This window comes from Chenopodium album, chromosome 25, assembly GCF_948465745.1.
Source record: "Chenopodium album chromosome 25, dcCheAlbu1.1, whole genome shotgun sequence".
Lineage (NCBI taxonomy): Eukaryota > Viridiplantae > Streptophyta > Magnoliopsida > Caryophyllales > Amaranthaceae > Chenopodium > Chenopodium album.
In genome coordinates, this window is record NC_137858.1 from 11,487,310 (window position 1) to 11,513,171 (window position 25,862).

Below are 25,862 nucleotides of genomic sequence, written 5' to 3' on the forward strand. Positions count from 1 at the left end.
TCACAAAATAATGTGGCAAGAAAAAAAAAACAAAAACAAAAAAGAAGAAGAAGAAGTAGTCTCCTTAACCTTATAAAGTACTCCGTATTTAACTTTCTACATGTGTTGTTCGCATTCGAAAAGTTTACACTTCAACATATGTATTGCTACTATTAAAAATTTTAAACATATTATTTTATTTAATTTATTATAAAGTTAATATTAATAAACAAAAAATTAGACAAATTTTAGGTAGCTTTATGATATACATGTCAAAACACACCAAATGAAAGAGATGAAATTATCTCACGTTTTCATTTGTTTTACAAAACAAATTAATACAAAGTGTGTAGTAACTAGAAACAACCAATAAGACATTGGCCTTGTGGTTAAGATTGAAGGTCTTTTAGGTTGCAAGTTCAAATTTCCTAACTCTATTTGTAATTTGTATTGATCATGTATTGTAACTCTTTTCACTTACTAAACAATTAATTTACCAAACACCCCCAAATTAAGGAGGCATTTGTATCACCAACGAACCCAACCTTCAACCGTACTTTACTACTCCCGTTGTCCTCGCTTTTTTTTTTCTTTTTTTGGGTGGAAACGTTGGAGCGAAATTTTATTAAGGACAAAGAGTCCATCAAAACATTTGTTTTACTCGTACGAGTAGTTTTTTTCACAATCTTTAAGACACATCTTGATATATGAATATCTCCAAATTCGCGCTTATGCAAAACTTATAAAACTTTGACATTCTAAAAGTAGACAATGAAATTATATCAATAGTAAGATCCCTCACGGCTTTTTTAAAAATTTCTTATAGTTTAGTGATAATTTTAAGTCAAAGTTTTTAAGTTTAACTTACAAAAATGCAATGAGGCAAACAAATAGAGGCATAGAGGATCACTAATTACACTAACATTAATCAAAAGTTCACTCAAGATTTATATGATGTTGTTTCTTAACTCATTTGGTTATATATAATAAAATATGTTCTTGCTAAACGTATACTTCATACCTGGCTAGCTTGAAGTTTTTTTAAACCTTGAAATGTAACATTTTTTGTCTAACAATATCGATACCCTACTATTTTACACACTCCTACAAATTTAAGACAATGTATTGATCAAAAAATAATAATAGTAAAAAAATTTACCTTAACATATTGCTTTTAACATCCAACTTGACCCAACTTAAAACGACTCCAATGTAACATAAATCGTAATCGAATTGGGCATGGATCAAATCAACCTAATCTAATAACCTACTCGATTACAAAGTCTACCATCGATTATAAATTTAGTTGATTTAATTTCTCACAGTATGCTAGTTATCGTGAATTCAATAATATTGACTGGACTTGTAAGAGTTGCACCCTAATTGAAAGTCTAATGCCCATGTCCGTGAATAGACCCAAATACCTTATATCTCAATTATGAATCGACATGTTATGGATGATAAACTAAGGGCCTGTTCTCTTACGTTGAAATTCACACTACAAGAAATAGGTCATTTTGCGACGGAAACCTTGCAACGGACTACAATTCCGTCGCAAAAAGGGTTAATTTGCGAGGGAATAAATTCCGTCGCAACTTTGCGACGGAAACAAACTTTTGCGACGGAATTTCCGTCGCAAAGTTTGCGACGGAATTTATTCCCTCGCAAAAGTTTGTTTGCGACGGAAATAATCGTCGCAAAACAATATTAAAAAAAAAATAAAAAAAAAAACATTTTGCGACGGATTCTGCGACGGAAATTCCGTCGCAAAAAGTTTTTAAATTTTTTTAAAAAAAACTGAAGTTTCGCTGAAGGAGAGAGAAAAAGAAAACGAAGAACAGAAAGAGGAAAGCGTAGAGAGAGATAGAGGAAAGCGTAGAGAGAGAAAGAAAATCCGGCCACTTCACCGCCGCTGTCGCCACCGGAACGACCGGAATCCGGCCACTCACACCTACTAACGCCCACCCCCTCCGTTCACTCCCACTCACGCGCACTCACGCCCACCCACGCCACCCCCTCCGTTCAAGCCCACTCACGCCCCTCCGTTCGCCGGCGGTGTGCAGCCACCACACCACCCTCCTTCCGGCAGCCGGATTTCCGCCACAACACCCTCAAATCCCGGTGAGTATTCCACTATCCCCCTTTGTTTTTGTTTTCAATTTAATTTTAATGTAAACCCTAACTTTTTCTAATTATGTTTTTTAATTTAATTTGTAACTAAATTTTATTATTTAATTACTTGTGTTTAGTGTAGTGTAGTTTAATTTATATTGCAATGTTAGAATTAGTTTAATTTTTAAGATATATTGCAATGTTAGAATTAGTTTAATGTATGTTAGTTTAGTTTAAAATATATGTTAGATTAGTTTATAATGTATGTTATTTTAGTTTAAAATATATGTTAGTTAGTTTATAATGTATGTTAGTTTAGTTTAAAATATATGTTAGATTAGTTTAAAATATATGTTAGATTAGTTTAAAATATATGTTAATTTAAAAATACATGTTAGTGTATGTATGTTTATTTGAATGTGGGTAATTGTGTGTTAATTATATGTGTTTCATCACTTGCTTTAAACTTGTTTAAATTAAACAATTATGGTATGTATGTTAATTATATATGTTCACTAAGATTTGAAAGCATTTGCATCTTCTTATTCCTAGATACCCGTTCAAGACATACACATTAGGAGTATGTCTTGAATAGTCCCCGGTTGGGACTGTCCTTTGACGTTTAATCTCACTTTAGGTGGTGAATGTATGCAATGTTTTTGATTCTATGGAATATCTTGGCGTCTCATTTCTCTACAATGTTTTCTGGGTACATATGTTGGTGTGTTTAATTACCTACATCGTGTACTTGGAGAACTGTAGGGATATGCTGTCGGATTTTCTATAGAATTGAAAACTAGGCATACATTCACTAGTGAGATAAGATGTCCAAGGATGGGTTAGGTTGGAGTGGTAAGGACCCCTGGATATATGTCATCTAAAACCTCATGTAGGTTTGATTTTATGAAGAAAAGAACTTAGCTTGATTATGGTCAAAAATATATTGCCACTTATGAACCTATATTGCCACTTATGAACTATTTCAAGCCTCGAACTCAAGTAACTATGTTATTTAGGTGTATTATGGTCAAAAATAAGCTCATTTGATAACAAATGTGAGAAATAGGCAAGTTAGAACCAAAAACGCCCCATTTTCGCCCATTTTTTCTAGTTTTAGGACCTAGTGAACCTATATTGCCACTTATAAAAAATTTCAAGCCTCAAACTCAAGTAACTATGTTAGTTAGGTGTATTAAGGTCAAAAATAGGTTCATTAGATAACAAATGTGAGAAATAGGCAAGTTAGAACCAAAAACGCCCCATTTTCACCCAATTTTCCTAGTTTTAGGACCTAGTGAACCTATATTGCCACTTATGAACTATTTCAAGCCTCGAACTCAAGTAACTATGTTATTTAGGTGTATTATGGTCAAAAATAAGCTCATTTGATAACAAATGTGAGAAATAGGCAAGTTAGAACCAAAAACGCCCCATTTTCGCCCATTTTTTCTAGTTTTAGGACCTAGTGAACCTATATTGCCACTTATAAAAAATTTCAAGCCTCAAACTCAAGTAACTATGTTAGTTAGGTGTATTAAGGTCAAAAATAGGTTCATTAGATAACAAATGTGAGAAATAGGCAAGTTAGAACCAAAAACGCCCCATTTTCACCCAATTTTCCTAGTTTTAGGACCTAGTGAACCTATATTGCCACTTATGAACTATTTCAAGCCTCGAACTCAAGTAACTATGTTATTTAGGTGTATTATGGTCAAAAATAAGCTCATTTGATAACAAATGTGAGAAATAGGCAAGTTAGAACCAAAAACGCCCCATTTTCGCCCATTTTTTCTAGTTTTAGGACCTAGTGAACCTATATTGCCACTTATAAAAAATTTCAAGCCTCAAACTCAAGTAACTATGTTAGTTAGGTGTATTAAGGTCAAAAATAGGTTCATTAGATAACAAATGTGAGAAATAGGCAAGTTAGAACCAAAAACGCCCCATTTTCACCCAATTTTCCTAGTTTTAGGACCTAGTGAACCTATATTGCCACTTATGAACTATTTCAAGCCTCGAACTCAAGTAACTATGTTATTTAGGTGTATTATGGTCAAAAATAAGCTCATTTGATAACAAATGTGAGAAATAGGCAAGTTAGAACCAAAAACGCCCCATTTTCGCCCATTTTTTCTAGTTTTAGGACCTAGTGAACCTATATTGCCACTTATAAACAATTTCAAGCCTCAAACTCAAGTAACTATGTTAGTTAGGTGTATTAAGGTCAAAAATAGGTTCATTAGATAACAAATGTGAGAAATAGACAAGTTAGAACCAAAAACGCCCCATTTTCACCCAATTTTCCTAGTTTTAGGACCTAGTGAACCTATATTGCCACTTATGAACTATATCAAGCCTCAAACTATTGGTTCTCATTCTTTATTTTTATTTCTGCATTGTATATCCTTTGTTTGTTACAGGAGGCGTACCAACACAGACAGGAGGAATCAAGAACCCAGGGTTCCCAACTGTCTGAAAATGAAATTTTCTTTGAGGCGGCTGGTGGTCGTAATAAGAAGGGTCGTGTTAGAGGTCTTGGTGTTGGTGCTGACTTGTACTACGGCACATCTAGGGGACGAGGATCGGGTTCTTCCAGCCAATACGTACCGTCGGTCATAACTCAAATGCAGGAAAACTTCCACAAGGAGTTGAATGAGAGGGTGGAAGCAATTGAGAGCCAGATCGATAGCCGTGTGGCGGAACAGCTCGATGCTCGAGTGGAGGCTCGAGTGGCAGAACGGATGGCTGAAATCGAGAGGAAGAACAAGGAGTTCTTAGAGGAGTTAGCCAGTAGATTTACAGGATTGACCACTCCTTTCACTTGTTCTACGATTCAGCCTCAGATTCGAGACCCCAGGAACGACCCGGGTGGTGGTGGTGGTGGTGGTGCAGGCCAAGGACAGCCAGCTTGTGTTTAGTTAGGTGTCATTTTTCGATTTTTGTATATGGATGACATTGTAGTTTAAAAAATTATATCATGTACCGTACTTGGTAGTTACGGCTACGTGTTGTATATATTTGAATTATGTTAGGGCGTGGACTTTTTGACTGAAATTATTTTAAATGCACGTATTTTATTAAACAAGATTGCATGAATACAGGTTCCAGGAAAACAAAACAAAATACAAAAAAATTAAACAGGATTGCAGGAATACAGGTTCCAGGAAAAAAAAACAAAATACAAAAAAAAAAAAAAATTAAAATTACAATAACTTTGCGACGGAATTTCCGTCGCAAAATTTGTGACGGAATTACATTCCGTCGCAAAATTTGTGACGGACTATTCCGTCGCAAAAGAATCCATTTTGCGACGGAAATACATTCCGTCGCAAAATTTGTGACGGAATATTCCGTCGCAAAATGACTCCTCTTGCTACGGAATTTTCGTCGCAAATGTTGTTTTCAGCTACAACTACCTTTCCGTCGCAAAATCCGTCGCAATTCGTTTTGCGACGGATATTCCGTCACAAAAGGACTGTTTGCTACGAAAGTTCGAGCGACGCCATGCCTGTGACGGAAATCCGTCGCAAAGTCACTTTGCGACGGAATTTTGCCAGTTTGCGACGAATTATTTCCGTCGCAAAACGGCCCTTTTCTTGTAGTGTCAGTTAAGTTCAGTTAAGCTGAGTTCAGTTCAGTTCAGCTCAATTCAGTTCAGTTCAGTTCAGCTCAGCTCCTAATTTCCTTCTCTTGTAAAATATTCATTTTAGTTCAGTTCAGTTCAGTTCAGCTGAGTTCAATCAATGAGAACATGCCCTAAGTTAGTTTACCAGATTCTTGAAGGGTGGTATTCAGGATCTAAGATTAAAACCCGTTTCAACTGTTACCATTGTGCCTCTATCTATACAAAAAGAATTTTAAAAAATAAAATAAAATTATGATTCACTTTACATAAAACCGTACTAAATTATTTCAAAACAAAAAAAACCGTATTAAAATGCTTATATGACATTGCCTCTTAATAATTTTAATTCGCCAAAATGTAGTCACTTTTAAGAAAAAATATAATTAAGAAACAATTAAAATGAGTTTTTATCTGTAAAAATAATTTAGATTCAGCACAAAATAATTACAATATTTTTTTTGGGTGTTTAGAGAGCCACAAGGGCGGATGATGAGAATCGATCTCATAATCTCTTAAAATCGGGAGGGATACTCTAACCACTTGAAGTATCCATCGCTCTCATAATTAAAAAAATAAGGTGAAAAGAACCTACAAATTCTTAAATGGACCTGGTTCACTCTAATTTATTGTGGACCACTAACATTAAATAAACTATGGTTGTTTTATTAATAAAAAAAAAAGTCACTATAATAAAATGAAGGTCACTATGTTGAAAATAAAAGTCATTTTGGTAATATATAGGCTATAAGAGGTTAATTTTTTCAATGAAATATTTTATAAGGTCAATATAAGGGCATGTTCTCATTGACTGAACTCAGCTGAACTGAACTGAACTGAACTGAACTGAACTTAGCTGAACTGAACTGAATTGAAATGAATATTTTATAAGAGAAGGAAATTAGGAGTTGAACTGAACTGAACTGAACTGAGCTGAACTGAGCTGAACTGAACTGAACTGAACTCAGCTGAACTAAACTGAACTGAACTGAATTTCAATGTCAGAGAACAGGCCCTAAATAGGAAAAGGTGACTATGTTAAAATTAGGATTATAATGTCGTACTTCAAGTTCACAATAGTATTAAATGTTATACAACTTTTAATAAAGATTACTATGTTAAAAATAAGGTTATTATGTTAAAAATAAGGGTCACTATTTTCAATATAATGTCAGTTTCGTATGTATAAACCTCGGGTCCACAATAATATTATTGTGGACCAGGTCCATGCAAGTATTTATGAAAAGAACATTATTGTGGACCAGGTCCACGCAAGTATTTATGAAAAGAACCGGGCGTAACTTTCCGTCCATTAGATTTATCCAAATCAAAATGACACTATCCATTGCAACATTTCAAGTAATCCTAATTTTCACACTCCAACTCTATTGCTTATCCCCTCCTAAAACCTCTCTCACCATGACATCCACCTTCCTTCTTCTCCCCACCAAATTCCTCCCTCCAAAACCTCCATTCTTCCCACTCTCCACTCTCTCTCCTCCCCTTACCACCACTTTCTCTCTCCTCTCCCCAAAACCCCTCTTCACCCCTCTCAAACTCCGCGACTTTCGGGTTTTCTCCGATGATGGCGACGCCGATGGCGGAGGGGACGACTACGAAATGGACGATGAGGAGGTGGAGGAAGTCGATAACAAGAAAGATTTTGATGTGGAATATGAACCACTTGGGATTGTTTCTTCTGTTGGGATGAATGATGATGAGGTTATTCAGGTTGTTCAGAGTAAGAATTTTGTTAATACCCAAGAAAGGGATTCTGATTTGGTGGTTGATTATCGGATTAATGAAGATGAGTTTCATAAGATTTGTTTGTTTGATTGTGATTTCTTTATTCGGAAACCCCCTGATCCTGATAATGATGTCTATGATTTTAGAGAGGTATTTTTATTTTTACTTTAATAGAAATTTGTTTTTGTCTAGAATTTTTGTAAATAATTTGATGCATATGTTGTTTATAATTACATTTTATGAGAATTTTCTGGAAATTCTGGGTTTGTAATTATATTGGAGAGTTTGCTGTTGATTATGTATTTGTGAGATTGCTGAATTTTTTTTTGGTTAGAATGTCTTCATAATTTGTTGTTAATATTAGTTTGTTGACATTTTTAATGTTTCTTATTTGTGAAATTGTCATAATTTGTAACTTCATTCTTTGACATTTTCTGCAGATGTATGTTACACCACCAGATACAGATGTTTACTCAATTCCCAAAGTTCTGGCTCCCATGCCTGATAAGGTTAGCTTGTTTCATCTGGATACTTTAATTTTTGTGTTTGAAGAATCAATTGCGCGATTTAAAAACATATTGGTGGAAATGCTTAATAATTCAGTTATTACTTATTAGACTGAAATGGAAGCCGTTACCCCATTGCTGCCTGAGAAGCACCTCCTAGGAGCAGGGTAATGGAATGGGTTAGATTTATGTTTTGTTCCCCAATGTCTACAAAGAGACTATTCTCATCGAGCCATTAGACATGAAAATGGCTATTGATGGCCTACACTGTCAAATTGCCCTTGAAATCTAAATTTGTGCTAACAACATCATCTACATAAACCACATTTTAAAGGCATTTTGCTGGGTTTAGTCACATGCCCTTTTACAAGAACCCTTTTTTAGTAAGTAGACTTAAATTCATAGCCTTGGGATTACTATTTGGTTTGTTTATGCAAAGCGTGGGTAATAGATTCCTCGAATGTTCATCTTCCCGTAACCATAAAAATTCAACTCTCAAGGGCTCCAAATTCTTTAGGTCGTAATTTGTTAGCTTGATTAACATGCCACTCCTCTAACCTAAGCTTATTGGGTAAAGTAGATCACCTCTGAAAGCTCATTAGCATGTGTGGAAATTAACATTCTGCTCCACTAACCTAAGCTTACCAGGTCAAGTAAATCTATTCTGAAAGGTCACTAGGCTAGCATGCTTGATGCTTTCTTTCTTGGCTATTTCCTTGTTCAATGTTCATCTATGCTGAAACTAGATAGCAAATAAATAATTTCCAATAAAGTATAAAATTGGTTTATTTTTGTTTGTGATCTTTTTGTAAGTGTAAATTAATATTTTAGTATATCATCTTCTTATTATTGTAGTTATGTGTGAAGTGCAGTATATTCGATGTGCAAAGAGTGATTACGGATGCTACAATGTGACTGAACCACCAATTGATGCCCCTCGAGATCCAATGTATAAATCTGAGCGAGAAGTCTCGAAGGTAAAAGGATTTTTTTTTTGGTTAAAATCGATTTCCCACTTTTAGTTTGCATGCCATTAGCCAAGTTCAATTTTTTTTAATGCCGTGAATATGTGATGGAGACTTGGTAGATGTATTATCTTTTTCTTTCACAAATTGCAATCAGCTTGTCCTGTACTTGCTAGCAGACCAAAATTGTCATTTAATCAGATTTATCTGGCTATTTTTCAGGTTTTCCTGACAAAGCATTATAGAAATAGGAGATTAAATGACCCAGAATTTGTTCTAGATTTCGAGGAGATATATGTTATCGATTCAAGAACAAAGTCTATTACACGTGCAAAAGTTTTGGTAAGGATTATCCTTTATCCTTCATTTTAGCTCTTTACACTTGTGGCTATAAGTTATCTGTGGAAATTTAAATAGTTTCCTAGTGTATTAGACTCATGATGCATATGGGCTACCCTCCTCACAATTTAATTCATCCGCCTCACTATCAGTAGGATCCTTATTGGGGCTGTTGTGTACAATTCAATACTCCATATAGCTTCAACCATGTATAGATGTTGATGTCAAGACTCAAGAGTAATTGGATGAGTCTTCCTCGAAACTAATTGGGCCACTTTTTTTGGGTCGATACCAGCAAAATTGTAAATAAGATAATAATTGAATGAGGTGTCAAATTTGAAGAATTAGATCATACAGATGAACTAAAAGAAGCATTGGAGGCAGGGGAGAATACAAGGAAACAAAATTGTAAGAGGGGCAAAAAATTTTGTGGGAATTTTGTGATACTTCTCCCCCTCCCCCCCCCCCCCCCCCCTATTTTTTTTTACCTTGAAGATGTATGGTTAGGATGTTTGGGGGAACTTCAGTTATTTTATGCGAATTATGCCCACACATTGAACGTGATAATTTACTGTTTAGAGTTTAAAAGCCTTGAGGTGCAAATTTTAGTCAAAAGATCAGGAGTTGGGGTTTTTTAAAATAAATTTTCTGCTGGTGTTGTGCATTTGATTCTTTTGGAATTACGATTTGACCTTTGTGCGGGGAATTACAAGAAGCACATGGCAGATGGACTTAGTCTGGGGATTGTTTCTGCTATAAGTTCTGTCCACTTTTTCTATCACACACTAGCAGTCACAGTTTATACTGCCTCATCAGTCCAAAAGACCTGGCTGTGTGGTAATAGTCATTGCTAGTATTACCTTTTAAATTTTGTCATTTTGAATAATCCTTTTTTAAAAAAGTCCTGTTTATTTGTCATGAACTGCACTGAATGGAAGCTTGTTTATCCATTTATGACATGAGTAGGAATGGCTTTCTAAGAGCATGCTTGTCATGACATCTATTCAAGAAATGGAGTTGTATGTGTGTATGTAATATCTACACTGGAGAAGTGAGAAAGTCATTGTATCCTGGGTTGGCGTAACCATGATGAGTGATGAATCCTTGAGAAGGGGGATGGAAGCTGTCACTCGTTTGGGGCATTTAGTTTGTAATCTCTTCCCTTGTGTTTGTTCTCTTTAAGTCATTTTACCTCCTTGATTTGAGGTTAAGTATAGTTGATAATGGACCAAATTGGTAGGGTACTAGGACGGTGGGACCAAATGTAGTGGATGTGAGAGTAAAGTGATGTTCCTTCATGGTCACTTATCATGTTTAGCAAACTCAAAGGAGCAAATAAAAAAGGAAACTGGGGCAAAGCAAAAGGGGGCTGAGGGAGTAACTGTGATGATGGATTGCAGGAATGGACTCCATGGATATGATGAAATAGATACGTACATATTGGCAGTAATCGTGTGAAGGAGAGGAAGAATAGCTAGGTTATGGAACTAGCTGTATTATTTAGAACATTCTGGCGAATATTGTGATTCTTCCTCCATATTAGAGGGATATTTGCTGTTGTAGTCATACTGTTGTACTGCTAATAATAATTGAAGATAACATCCTCATTCCAAAGAAGTGAATGAACCATTACAAGCATCACCATGAAAACTTCCCCTCCCTTCATGGAGGGCTTTTGAAATCCCATGAATTCATGTGCTATATTTATCTTGAATCTGTAATAATACTCCAGAATAATTATCATCTACTTAGTACTCTAGAAAGACAAGCAATCAAAATCTCAATAATTACATCTACAGTACGAAATCACAGCACCTATTAGGTCCCTAATTGACTTAATGTTTGGTTATGCATTTGAACTCTGTCCCTTGATTGATCATGTTTCTTTTCAATACACTATCGCGAAACTTTTAATTCTGTTAAATGATGGAATTTTCTCTATAGGCCTTGCTAATGTTGTACTGTACTGCATTTATTGAGTCAGGTTGTAATCAATATGGAGAAGTGTAACCCACTGCTTTTGCATTCTGAGCCCTGATGTTCCAATAATAGCTTTTTCTCTGGCTTCATTAGTTCCAAGCCTGACAAGATAACGTTTCTCCATTCCATTCTTGAATCTCTGCCAGTTGCTTCTGTCTCCTTGTTTCCTTCCGTGACTATCATTTTGGGTTCTGACATAAAGCTCAACCAAAATTGGCTGAAAATAAATCCCATTTTTGGCAAGTTATACTTTTTACAATTCAGTGTGGTGCTTCATTTTTCTGCTATTTCCGTACGCGTAAGTACCATTAGACTAACTTGAATAAAGAATAGACTGTAAAGAACCAGTTGCTTGCAACTGAAGGACCTGGAAGTCATAACCCTTATTCATCCATCTTTGATTAAATTTCGTGTTTCTTGTCAAAAGTTTGTATAATTATGGTCTGTAGAACAATTTATCCATATTGCATCATATTTTCACTCTTTTAATTGTGACATGAATGGTTGAATGGCTGTATGACACAAGCCTCTAGGATCCTGCTATAGTATTTTTCTTTGTATCTTCATCATCATGCTGTCCACAGCATGGCCTTCTAGTTCTTTACGTTTTTTTTTAACTGAGAAACCACGGCCATTATCATTTTCCAGAAACATAGGTTTAGTTTTCCATGTGTTCCAAGTATAAATATCAGCTGTTCTTTCCTGCATGCTTAATCTCTCCCTCCTTGGGCTTAGTTTGGTATGATTGATAACTTTGGCAGTCTTGGTGTGATCATTATGCTCTAATTACATGCATTTTGTATGTGCGCGTGGGGGTATTCCTGTTTTTTTTTATTATTATTATTATTTTTATTTTATTTTATTTTAAAATCATACTCCATGAGTCCATGACCTCCATCATTTTTCTTGTTTTGATGAGTTTGCTGACTGATTGGGTCTTTCCATTGATTAGGTCACAGTGCCAGAAGGGAGAAAGAGGGACAGAAAGGATGATTTGCTAGTCATCCGCGATAACGGAAACTCTTTCAAGATAATTCCTGCGGTCAGTATCCTTATTCTGTACCCCCCTCCCTCTTTTGAATCATCTCATGTAAAACTTGCATACCCATTTTTGGGAGTTGCTAATTAATTTACCTGATGTATGGTGCAGAATCAAAGAGACGATCCAACCACTGTCATAGAGCGGGAAGAGTGGACAAAATCTAGGCAAGACATGGAGAAACATTTAAGGAAGCTACGAGATTTCAGCATATCAAATTGGATCTAGAACCACTTCCATTGACAGGGCAGGCATGATTTGTAACTCTCCTTAGTATTCACTTTTGTACATTACAGTGCTTATTATTTATGATAGAAATTTAATTAAATAGTCAAGTTATCATGTTGTACTACCAAATTAGCCAGTCCCAGAAAATGAATGTGTTCATAGAGTAACTTCACATTTAGGCCAAGATCTCTATCAAATTAATCCGAATTGACACTTCCACATCGTTTTTATAGTGAATGTGATCATCCTAACTTCACAATTAGGCCAAAATCTCTATCAATTTAATTCGAATTGACACTTCCACATCGTTTTTTTTGGAAATTAAATATTATTTGAAACTAGAGAAAGTCTAATGGGTGGGAAAATAACACTAGTAAAATATTATCAAACCATCACTTGAATAATTAAAAAAAAAAAGGCTCAACCTAGTCTAATTTAAGTTTATGTGAAACCGTCAAATACAAGATTTTACCACACAAAAAAAAAAAAAAAAAAAAAAAAAAAAAAAAAAAATCAGTAGTTTGGATGATTGCGAAATAATGTTTTTTTGGTGACATATGCTTAATCAATTATTACAAGCTACAAAAGTTCAACAGAATACTTAAATGAGCTAAACTAGCTCCTACTTAACAACTAAAACACTACAAAAGCTTAAACTCTTCATCTTCGGAGGAACTTGATTGCTTGAAACACACTTTTATTGCTTTCGGCCGTAGTTCAGAAAAAGTACACATTTTATCTTTGTTATTTACTATCCACAACACGAATGAAGTAACTAATCGTCAAAACACAAATGAAATAGACCAATTGTCAAAGCCAATGCAAGAAAAAATTGCCTCGCCTAGTCACCTGAACCTAACCCAGGATTGAAGGAGGAAGCACTATCCTTTAGTGGAATTACCTTTCAACCGCGGCGTTAAGAATAGCCTTGGCTCCTTGTTTTATTGGTTAATCAGATCCAATCACACTTCACGACTGTACCAGAATACTATCTAATAATCCAAGAAAAATACTATACTTATGTACTCCGGCATGTACTGATGTACATTGGTACATACTATTCTATTTTTAGTAAATTGTAATGTTGAGAGACGACTATTCTAATTTAGAGCATTATTTTCTTTCCTAAAACAGAAAAAGAAAGTACAGGATATAAGCAGCAACATCACTAATATGGGTATAGTCCAATCTTTATCCATAATGGTACAAGGTCATTGTCTAATCAAGGCATTATTTTTATTTGTAGTTGTAATTAATTGAAGCACGTAAACAACATAAGTCTAATCATTTATAAGCTTCTATTAATATCACATGCATGTATCTTATCATACTAGTACGGAATTTATCATTTCTTACACGCCTGAATAATACTACACGATCATACTATTAACCACTTGCTTTTGACTTTTTTTTTCGTTTTTTTTCAAACTACTCTATTTTGAACATGATTAAATGCGATTTCATATGATGGTGAAGTTATGTGAAGGATTTTTCACAATGTCCCAAGACTCCCAACATATACTTCCTCCATTTTGTTTTGACTGTCTTACAATCTTACACAATTTTTTTTGCATTATTGTGATAATAATATTCTTAATTTAGGGCCTGTTCACTTATGATTATTTTCATTTCAATTCAGTTCTTATTTTCCTTCTCTAATAAAATATTCAGTCAGTTCAGTTTAGTTCAATTCCGTTCAATTCTTATTTTCTTTCTCTAATAAAATATTCAGTTCAGTTCAGCTTTAATAAGTTCAGTTCAGTTTAGTCAATCAGAACAGGCCCTTAGGTAAACCATTTTCTTAAAAAATTAATACACATCTAGAAACTGGAAATCGAGATAAATTTAACAAGTTCCCACATGACTATGTTTAGAAAAAGAGGGAGATAGTAAAATGATTATTACATATGAATGAATGAATGATGTACAAGGTTTAATCTAGAAGCTCAAAACCGTAACCCACCTACGGCTAATTATAAGCATGCACGTAAGACCATCATTATCACAAAATTAATGCATGCAATGACCGTCAGCTGAAGAGTAGTCCATCAACAATTACCCTTTGAATCTAAGGAGTTGTATTCATACAAAGAATTGTATTTATTTGTATCCAAAAGAGTCTTCTCCAAAGTACAGTACTTCCTCAGTTTTGAATGAATTTTTTTCTTTACCTCTCTAATGATGAAAGCTTGATGATCTTGACTTTAAAAACACATCAAAGTGATTAAAAATAAAAAAATAAATAAAAAAAGCCTACGGGGCTACAAGTAAAATTTTTAATTAACCACCCCCAATTTGATCGACTAATCGATTTGGCCGATCTATATATAGACTTTTGCGATCAATACATCTCGTTGCATGTCTCTTTAAAACAACATAGGAAGACATTATAACAAATCTTAGAAGCTAAGCTACTTGCAATATATTTCTAAATAAGTCACTGGGCGTTTGGTTAGTGTATTTATTGGATTGGAAACAGATTCGATTAATCAAAACCGTTACCGGGTGTTTAGTTAGAAGGCATGGTAACAATTACCATCACCTAAGGATAATGGTTACCCCTCATTTGTTATCTCTTAAAAACCTAGGGTAACAAATACTCTTATACTCCTCTTAACAAATACCCTTTTCATGGTTAAACCAAACAAATGAAAAGGTAATACGAAGTATATAGTAAAATAATTCCTCTTATTTGTTTCCTTTCCACTCCATTCTCATTATTCGAACCAAACACCCCCATACAGACTATTTATAAGAACACCCGGCCTTTAACAAGTAGGTAAATATAACTTGAAAAAAAATGAAATATGGACTAAATATAACTTGAAATTGATTTTACCACATATTAGAAAGGGCGAAACTCCTAACCATGAGATTGATCATTGCACAATCCCATATATATGACCCAAAATAAAAAAAAATAAAAAAAAGGTACATATTTTTATAATTTTCAAATCTGAATGTACTAATTCAATACTTAATGTGAAATAAATTTCATGAAAATACATAGAATTCAATTCTACTTTTATGTTAACTTTCCCAAACATACCAAAATGATGTAAGTGACCATGATTTCAATGCTAGAGTAGATGAACAAGTAAAAAAAGTAAAAGGAATAGAACACAAACAATCAATCATCACTCTCTATGATGATGCAAACATTAGACCAACGGTTAACAAGGTGACACTAACTATCAAACAAACACCTAATCAACAACAACCCAATATTTCATCCAAAAAATATTTCATCAAAATTAAAGAAAATAAATATTCCATCTTTATTATTTTTTTTTTTTTGTGAATAAAAATTCAGTCTTTAAATTCAGTTGAATATCACTTGTCAAATACACCAACCCCTTTTCAGCCAAACCCTACTACCCTCCCTTTGAAAGTTCCTTGTCCTTCATTCCTTTTTTTTCTTATTAGTTTATTTTTTATTTTCTTTCAATATGATTCTTCATCTTTATTAAAAAACTAGCTAGTTTTACAAATTAAAAACAACTAAAAATAAATAAAATTTAGAGAGAGAAATTAAAATGGGGAGAGGAAAAATAGAAATAAAGAGGATAGAAAACTCAACAAATAGGCAAGTAACTTACTCAAAGAGAAGAAATGGAATCATCAAAAAAGCTACTGAAATCACTGTTCTTTGTGATGCTATGGTTTCTGTTGTTATCTTTGCTAACAATGGCAAAATGCATGCTTACCATAGCCCTTCTACCACGTATGTCGTTGTCGTTTTTACACCGTTTTATTTCCGATAGATCCTTTACTTTATTATTATTACTCCCTCCGTTCAAAATTAATAGTTGTGCTGATAGTTTATGTACTTTAAAACCCCGGTAGTCGGAGTTTTTAATTGATTTGTTATTCTTCTTTGAAGGGTGGAACATATACTTGATAAGTACCAGGAATTTTCCGGGAAGAAGCTCTGGGATGCTAAGCATGAGGTGGGTTGATGATTTAATTTTTTACATACAATTTTTTTTAAGGTGTTTGTTATGTTTTTTTTAAATTTATTTTCTATGGAGTTTATAGAAATATATGCAATAAAAATAGGAAAATTGATCATATGAACAGATCTATAAATGGGTTGGGCTTGATTTAGTAACTAAGTTTTATATTAGTAGTTCATGATTTTTTAGACTAATATGGAAAGCTATACTGCCCTAGATATCAGATCTGAATGCTTGTTATGTTACATCCTGTAGATCTCTTCTATTCAAGTTATTTTTCCATTTTTTTTTTAATTTTTTTAATTTTTTATTTATTTATTATTATTCATAGATTTATGAAAGTTCAACTCAATATCCAGTTTTGAAAAAAAAAAAATATCATCAAATTCTTTTTGTTGTTTTTGTTTTTGGTCATCCCTAACCCTAATTGAGTAATTAAAAAAACATAAGTTGTATTCATATATCTTCTTTTAATTTTTTTAGCTCTTGTTTGTTTTGTCACATTTTTTTAAGGTAAATTAATGCTGGCAAAAGTAAAGGATAGTGTACTAATTAATTGCTAATTTTATTAAATAAGTTAATAAAATTGTAGCAAGTACTAGTAGGAGATTGTATTTCTGAGTTAATTATTATTTTCATTATACACAAGCTAATTCATAATTCATGATGCAAAAATTGTGTATTCACAGAATCTCAAAAATGAGATAGATAGAGTCAAGAAAGAAAATGATGACATGCGGATCGAACTCAGGTAATTGATCAAAATCGACTGCTTAATATCTTTATTTTTGGGATTATGAAGTACTAAAAACAATTTTTTAACTAAACAAAACTTGATATGTACTTTTCGTTGATGGAGTACTCGATAACACAATCTAATTAACAAAGTAAAAAAGAAAAGAAATAAATTGATGTGTTTATGAACTTTTTGTAGGCACTTGAATGGAGAGGACATTTCATCTTTACAATACCCAGATTTGATTCGTCTCGAAGAAGCTCTAGATATTGGTATTGCTAGAGTTAATGACAGGAAGGCAAGCATTTTATCCTTGTTATTAGATTCATCTGAAATATAATGACACAACAATCCTAATTATTATAGACTATAGCAAATCTATTTATGTTACTAATTGTTTCTTTGATTTCGGCAGATGGAAATTTACACAATGCACACAAATAATGTAAGTGTAAATTTAATAATTTCCTAGTACAATAATCTATTTATGTTACTAGTTGCTGTTTTTGTTGAACTACTCTACTGTTATTTGATCTCGATCATCAAAATTATTGGGATTTATTGCTGAATTAATGTTAATGGTTGTTTGGCCTATTTGTACATTGATTTATGATTGAAATGTGATTCTTGAAAATTGATCTGAACAGACATCGATGCTTGAGGAGGAAGAGAAACAGCTCACTTACATGTTGGTATGTTTTTCGATTTCTATAATGCTACTTTCATGCTTGCTGATGCTTGGAGAACACGAGGAGAATGATTTATGTGAAGCACACAAATAATAACGGTCTATGTTAATTATGTGATACATAGTAAAAATAAAATAATAAAAGCAAATTAGCTTACAAAAATTATTTATGAAGAATGAAGATTATCATAGGACATCCTAAAATTAATTTCGGACAATGTACTTAAATTTTACGAAATAAATAAACACATGATGTTGTTTATGTAGTGAGACTTTTGCATATAATTAAGATTGTTATATTTATCATTATTGTACATTATTGTTTCCTAGGCCTTATTTAATAGTTATGTTTTGTGCTATACACTATTAGTCTATTACATAAATTGGTCTAAATAAAACCAATCCAAGTGTTTTTATAAGCTACTTATATATATACCTCATGAGTGTTAATTACTAGCTATTTCATTGAATAATTTCCTTATTTAGTGTCTTGCATTCTTGTACATACACAGAATAAGCAAGAAAATGAAATCATGGATGGTGGTGTGTGCCATGCTCCACAAGAGAGGGACTATCAATACCAAATTCCTTATGGTTATCGATTGCAGCCAATGCAACCAAACCTACAAGAAAGGATGTAGATGATCTGATATTCGGAAAAATGCTGCTGTTGAAGGCAGCTTAGCTAGCTACTATACTTCTCCAGCCATATCATACCTGGAAGAAGATTCTAGCTAGCTACGCGCGTGTGTGTGTGTGAGTGTGTTTTGTAATAATCGAAGGCTATCATTGCCTTGATACTATGCTATTGTGTGGGTGTATCGTGTACGTATGTGTGTGCTTGTTATTATATATCAATAGCTTGTTTGTTCCAATTATATAAGAACCTAATAAGCTAAAAGCAAATAATGGATTGTGGTTATGTCATGGCTCATGACTTAGTCATGGCTATGACTGTTGATATATTCATTAATATACTATTGGAAATAATATGTTTATGTGTGTCAGTGTGTTGCCTAAATAATATAAGTAGTGTGTCTCTCTTCTATATTCCTTTGCTTAAATTCTATTCTAACCCTAATTAATTCCACAAAACATATCCTTTAATTTTAGGCAGACAATCGAAAATTGTGGCTAATTAATTTATTTGTCAAATTTTTTAACATTGGTTATTTAATTTAGTTGTTCTAATCTATTATATGTAAGTCTCTTTCAATTAGCGAGACCATGGTCTTTTTTTTATCAATGTTTGTATGGTTGTGATATCGAGTTTATATCTTTTATGACAATTGCGAGACATTATAAGATCAAGTTAGGTTTGATTGAGGTTGATTGTTACTCCGTATTATTATTAAATTAGCGACATATGATGATGATAGTACATCTTTTTCTATGTGTGTGGAGAGTGCATACAATGAATTGAAGGTGTGATCAAGTGGTCGTATGGATGATGTATGGCTTATTGCACGCATAGAGCAACCGCGCACATGATACATTGGTTGCTTATTCACTGATGAATTGATGATGATACGTTGATACTTGTTTATTCAACTGAGCTTTAATTTGTAGTATGTGGCCTGGATTATATGGTGTCCCAAATTCCTTAGCCTACTTATATAGTTATACCAAGTATTTAATTTCAAGCACATGTTTAGGTACTTGCAAGATAGATGCAACGAACAAGTTACAGGATTAATGCTAAAATGTTATATATATGTAACTCTCAGATAGGGTTGTCTTTAGTGATTTATATTTTCACGTTTATTTATTTAGTTGAATGTTTTGAAATTAATAATTCGGTGATGTAAAAATATTTCTAAAAATGTCCTTGTACAATACATGGAATGCCATATACGTATGTACCTATCAACATCGAGCTAATTTCATGCCTAGGTCTAAGCAGTTCGTGTGCTAGCCCGACCAATTTGATTCTAATATGCTAAAATGCTAAAAGTCAAAGAAATAATCTCCATTACTAATCCTTTATTACATAGGATTTGAACATGTACTATGACGCCTGAAAATGAGTTTTACTCTTAGTTTATCCAATCTTTTTTCCAAAATTTTACAAAGTCAATGTCTAAATTCTTGTACCAAAAAGAGTTCCAACAAGCTATACTATTTACACATGTAAATAACACACATTTATTTAGCTTGATTATCACACAATATGATGTGATTTGATGGTGAATAAGATGTGTGACTTTCATAATTTTTTGTGTCCAAAATAAGAAATTGTAAAAATGATTTGAATGGCTAGGTCAAAACCCTAACTCTCCCTATGACTAAGACCTTCATTTTCACAGAACACAATACATACCAATCAATATGACACGTGTCAATTGATTAACACCCCCTCCAATCTAATTCATCAATATTCTCAAAAAATAATCAGACAAAGATTAAATAGTAATCCAAAGTCTTGTCTAAAGTACTAATAATAAACTTTTTTTTAAGAAAAACAGCATTTAACACACTAGTATAAAAGATGCTATTGAAACTACCACAAAACAGGATATTGCACCATTTGCACACACAAAAAAGTACATGTAGATGATGCAAAATGACCAACGGTTAACAAGGTGACACAAACTATCAAATGCCTAATCAAAAAAGCAACAGAAAACCATGACATCAAATCATACAACACTTTCAATACAGAATAGCTCCATTTTATAATGAGTAGTTGAACAATTTTGATTTTTACGGGTCTTATTACGGGGTACTTTATACTTTTTATGAATCACCACATAGTTTTATTTGCATTGTCTATACAAAAATGTGGTTATATGTAAAAATAAATCCAAAATGATTTACTCTCAATCTACCATTTAGCAATCAGTAAATTAAAAAAACTACTTCGTATATATTACCAATGACAATGATTTTTCCTAGCTGCTATAGGCATGGAGTTTTGTAGTGAAAATTATAATTAGGATCAGCCTCAAATTATCAATTTCATATAATAATACAGATATCTATCAATTAAATTAAAAAACCAAAAAATATGATCAAAATTATACGGATTACATTGACAAACATAAAGTTAAAATGCTAAGTATCTATATGAGTTAATATAAACCAATTAAGTTTTTTTTTTTTTTTTTTTTTTTTTTATGCAAATATAATCCAAAATTTTTTATGCAAATATAAACCAAAAAAGTTTCAACATATAGCAAATCATTATTTAAAATTATATTACACCAAATTTTTAATTATTCCATATATAACCAAACCCTACTTCCCAACTTTTTAAAGCCCCCTTGTCCTCAAACCCTTCCTTATCAAGGCACACCTCTTACCTTCATTACCACATCTTCATTTCTGGCCTCCTTTCATTTTTATTCTTCATCTTCAATTCATTACAACAAAGTTTTTTTTAAAAAAAAAAAATGGGGAGAGGAAAGATTGAGATAAAAAGAATAGAAAACACAACTAATAGGCAAGTAACTTACTCAAAGAGAAGAAATGGAATCATCAAGAAAGCTTCTGAAATTACTGTCCTTTGTGATGCTAAGGTTTCTTTGGTTATCATTACTAACACCGGCAAAGTGCATGCTTATCATAGCCCTACTACCTCGTAAGTCATCTATAATACTCGTTGTTACTCGTTCAAATTACACTATCAACGTGATTATTAGTTTTGGACAAAAGGTGTTATTGACATATATGCTTGATTTTACTAATGTTTTTGTTTTTTTTTTTTAACCTTTGTGTTTTGATTTAAAGGGTGGAAGATATACTTGAACACTACCACAGAAATTCTAACGGGAAGAGACTTTGGGATGCTAAACATGAAGTAAGTTTAATTTATTTCATTTCAATGAATATAATTTCCTTTTTTTTTTCTTCTTATAAATCTATAATTTTTTCTCCATCTATTTTAGAGTGGCTGTTTTTATTCAGGGGATAATATATATGCACTTTGTTAAACAAAATTATTAATTTAATTATTGGGTTTCTTAAAATATGCAAGAAATATAAAAAAATTCATCATATGAACAGATCTATAAATGGCATAGGTTATTATTCACAATAGTTTTAAGGTTTATTGGACAAAAGGGAAAGATATAGCTGCATGCCCTAGATCTGTATATGTTATGTTACATCCTTCAGATCTGATCTAGTTTTCTTAATTTTTTTTATTTATTTTATTATTTTTTTTCCTATTATTTCGACTGAAGAAATTCATCATAATTCTTCTTCAACTAAACAAGTTTTTTTTTTTTTTTTTTTTTTTTTTTTAAAAAAAAAAAAAAAAAATCATAATTTTATTTTGTTGAAATTCCCACATGTTTCCCAAGACTATAAATTTATTTATTTATTTTATTTTTTGGTTATGTTGTTCTTTTATATGCAATTATCACTAGTAATTAATTATCTAGAACGGACGGGTAGCCTTAACTAGAAAATCTAAATTTTAAGGAGTAGATAATTTATAGGTGATTTTTAAAAAAAATTATTAGTCCGTATTTAATTTGTTTATACTCGTAATTGGTAACATTATGGTGTACGAGTATTTTATTTTAATTAGATTTTTGAAAGTTTGTGCATTTTATATCAACATATTCTTTTTAATCTGGCATATAATGGATGTAAATGGTCACAGAATTTGAGCAATGAGATAGAGAGGATCAAGAAAGAGAATGACAATATGCAGATTGAACTCAGGTAATTATGAATTTATGATAAATCCTACTTAATTATTTCTATTTCTATAAAATCATCACAAGAATTTCTTAATTAATTAGTAACAAGATAAACCAAGTTAAAGGAAAATCTTAGTTTGAGCGCGATTTTGTTTGTTCAAATTAATTAGGCACTTGAAGGGAGAGGACATTACAGCATTACCATACACAGAATTGCAGCAGCTAGAGGATGCTCTTGAACATGGTATTACTAGCATACGCGACAAGGAGGCAAGCAACTTACTAAATTTCTCTTAAAATCATTAATTAAACCCCTTTAATTACACATGTTTTATATGCGATTTTATCTAGAGTATGTAAAATCGCACAGCATAATAATCTTGGTTGACCTAAATAGTCTTTTGTTGTATGTCTTAATTAATAAGCATGTATGTCTTACTTATTACGGACTACAATTTTTTTGTAACAGATGGAAATCTACGGGAAGCTCCAGAAGAATGTATGTGTATTGTGTAATTCTTATAGTGTATCTTGTTTCGTCGTTTAATTTAAGTCTTATAAGAACATACACTTCTAGCTTAATGCTACTGAACGAATGTTTTTAGCGAAAATATATATATATTTTTTTTTTGGTGTTTAAAGAGCCACAAAGGCGGGGTGAGAATCGATCCCAAGATCTCCTGGAACCGGGAGGGAAGCTCTAACCACTTGAGCTATCCCTCACTCTCTTTTAGCGAAAATATATTGATGTTACTTTATTTCTTTTAAAAATTAATCAGGTAAGGAGGCTTGAGGAGGAGACAAAGGAGCTCACTTATGTATTGGTAAGCTTTCTAGTTTCTACCTCCTAGATATTTTGTTTACCTCCATATATATTCTCCGATCACGTTTATTTGCTAGAATTAGTTGCTATGTTAAATGTTGATAGTGTAATTTGAACGTCTAATGAACCTGAAATTTGAATATAATAAATCTTTGATTACGTACAATCTACTAGTAAATGTTCACAATTACAAGTCAAAGTAGTTCGTTGTATGCATTTTGTATAAATTATGCCCTAATTAAGTATCGTTTTCGATACTCTACGCAGCACTGTCAGCACAAGCAAGAAGTGATGGAAGGAGATATGGGTGAAATGGAGGGTGGTGTCTGCATTAATCCACAGGATAGAGACTATCGTTACCAGATACCGCCTTTTGGACTATCTATGCAACCAAACTTCCATGATAGGATGTAAAATGAACTTCAATAGTTCAATTGCTGCTGCTGTTCGTTAGTTCTTCATATCAAAATTCTGGACGGGTCGGATTATGTGACAATTCCTAACAAATGCTTCTAGCAATTAGCTAATGTGTGTGTGTGTTTTGTTTGTTTAATGTGTAAGGATTTATTTCCTTGATCTTCCTGATTAAGCAACACTCTAAGCTAGTGTGCTGTTATTTATGTGAATTTATGCATTAATTAGCTTGTTGGTAGTATAATTTAACTTGGTAATTCAAAAGCAATTTTGGCTTAGCAAATATTATTTGCATGATGTTAAAATTTTTGTTTTTTTTGAAGTAATTTAAATCACTGATAGAAAAGTTATATGATATTTACAATAAATAAAATTAAAACTAGCAATACACAATTAATAGGATTAAATAAGAATATCTAATTAGGCAAAATCATGATCCTTGTTATTATGTGATCCGACATTGATGAATATGGAGTGGTTATGAATTGTTTAAAATTGCCACATGTTGAATATTTTTATCGTCCATTGTATCAATTATAATTTTTTTTTTTTTAAGGTGAAGAGAACTAAAGAGAGGTGTGGGTGCTAATTAGAGTGGTGGAGAATTAATATTATTTTTTTAACTACAACTAACTAATAATGAAATAAGACATGTTGCACTATAAAACCAGTCAAATCTGTTAAAAATATATTAATAAGAACCATTTTGAGAAGAACTATGTACTCCTCTAAAGTTGGAACAATCCTCAGTAGATATTTATTAATATCTAGCTTTTATTACTTTTACACATATGAAAATGGAGATAAAACCGTTTTATAAAGAGTCTTGAAAACTGTAAGAAGACAAATAAGATAAAATATTAGGGACGGGGAGAGTGGTTATGGAAGGAAATCAAGATCACTAACCAAATGATTAACTTCTACACCTTAGAACCAAGCACTTAAACGTGATGGGTTCTTGCCTTCTTGGTTTGGTATAGATATTGCATCAGATGATAATTGGGCTTTCCATTTGATAAACTAGCCCTTACATGTACGTGCTAGTTTGCTATGGTAGTTTGAAAAATTGTTTATTTTGACCAATTTTTTTACAATTTTGTCATATGTAATGGGAGAAAGTGTTACGAATATGAAATTATGAAGGTAGACAGTCGGTGACACCACAAATTCCCCCTTCTATATGATAAAGATCTAATCCCTTTTTTAGATCGGATAAATTAAAGTTGGCAAGAAGAAGGTTCATATAGAATGAAATATCTCGACTTTTAATTAAGTAAGGCAAATAATTCGTAATTAAGGAGGATTGCGAGAGCTAATAACAGAGTTGCTGTCCAATTAGGCAAGAACAACAATTGATAATTTAGATGACCAATTACAATATTTATACTAGTATGTACGAGTATAGTAAAAATGAGTAAAACATACACTACCATAATGCTATCAGGTGAAAGTGTGAAACTCATATCAACTTACCAATTACAATACCTTCAATAATTGTTGTATTCAACATGATTTTGCTGTTCACACTTATATCACGTGTAAGTTAAATATGAAAATTCAATATACTATGTTTCAACAAGGTGATATAGTCTAACGAATTTTAACATAACTAATTTAACGAATTTTGACAACTCTTATCCGCCCTTATCAGTATATCCCTATATATATCATCCAATTTATAACCCTTTTTTTGTTGGGTAAAGTAAAGTTGGCAAATATCTCGGCTATTTAGTAAGACAAATATTTTGTAGTTAAAGAGGATTGTGAGAGCTGATAAGAGTTTCGTTGTCCAATATATATATATATGTATTTATTTTTTTTTAAAGTGAGTAAAACATACATAACCTTAAAGCTAACAGATGAAACTCATATCTAACTCATACAAAGACTAAAATAAACCCGGTCCACGTTAATATTAATGTGGATCGAGTAAGTATCACACTTTTTTTTTTTGGAAGCTTTAATCAAAAGCTCTTTCTTTCTTTTGTCTTTTTAGTTTGATTTTCTCTCTCCTCTGTGACAAATTATTATTACAGTAATTTTCTCTCTCTAATTATCTCCTCCTTTGATGTTCTCTGTA

General features: G+C 32.5%; 3 protein-coding genes across 3 annotated transcripts; all 3 read left to right on the forward strand.

Moving 5' to 3' along the window:
• The first annotated feature begins 7,071 nt into the window (after nt 1-7,071).
• Nucleotides 7,072-12,623, forward strand: LOC145614707 (PLASTID TRANSCRIPTIONALLY ACTIVE protein 6, chloroplastic-like). The gene is made up of 6 exons (XM_081669782.1): nt 7,072-7,609; nt 7,900-7,968; nt 8,838-8,942; nt 9,153-9,272; nt 12,202-12,291; nt 12,400-12,623. Exons 1-6 carry the CDS (start codon nt 7,133-7,135, stop codon nt 12,514-12,516), a joined length of 978 nt encoding a protein of 325 aa, XP_081525908.1. The 5' UTR covers nt 7,072-7,132; the 3' UTR covers nt 12,517-12,623.
• Nucleotides 12,624-16,052: 3,429 nt separating this feature from the next.
• On the forward strand, nt 16,053-18,803 carry LOC145615361 (agamous-like MADS-box protein MADS9). The gene is made up of 7 exons (XM_081670432.1): nt 16,053-16,240; nt 16,400-16,466; nt 17,162-17,223; nt 17,407-17,506; nt 17,624-17,653; nt 17,856-17,900; nt 18,409-18,803. Exons 1-7 carry the CDS (start codon nt 16,053-16,055, stop codon nt 18,535-18,537), a joined length of 621 nt encoding a protein of 206 aa, XP_081526558.1. The 3' UTR covers nt 18,538-18,803.
• Nucleotides 18,804-21,288: 2,485 nt separating this feature from the next.
• Nucleotides 21,289-23,782, forward strand: LOC145615418 (floral homeotic protein PMADS 2-like). The gene is made up of 7 exons (XM_081670491.1): nt 21,289-21,476; nt 21,626-21,695; nt 22,506-22,567; nt 22,716-22,815; nt 23,015-23,044; nt 23,325-23,369; nt 23,636-23,782. The coding sequence occupies exons 1-7, from the start codon at nt 21,289-21,291 to the stop codon at nt 23,780-23,782; spliced, it is 642 nt and encodes a 213-aa protein (XP_081526617.1).
• The last annotated feature ends 2,080 nt before the right edge of the window (nt 23,783-25,862 follow it).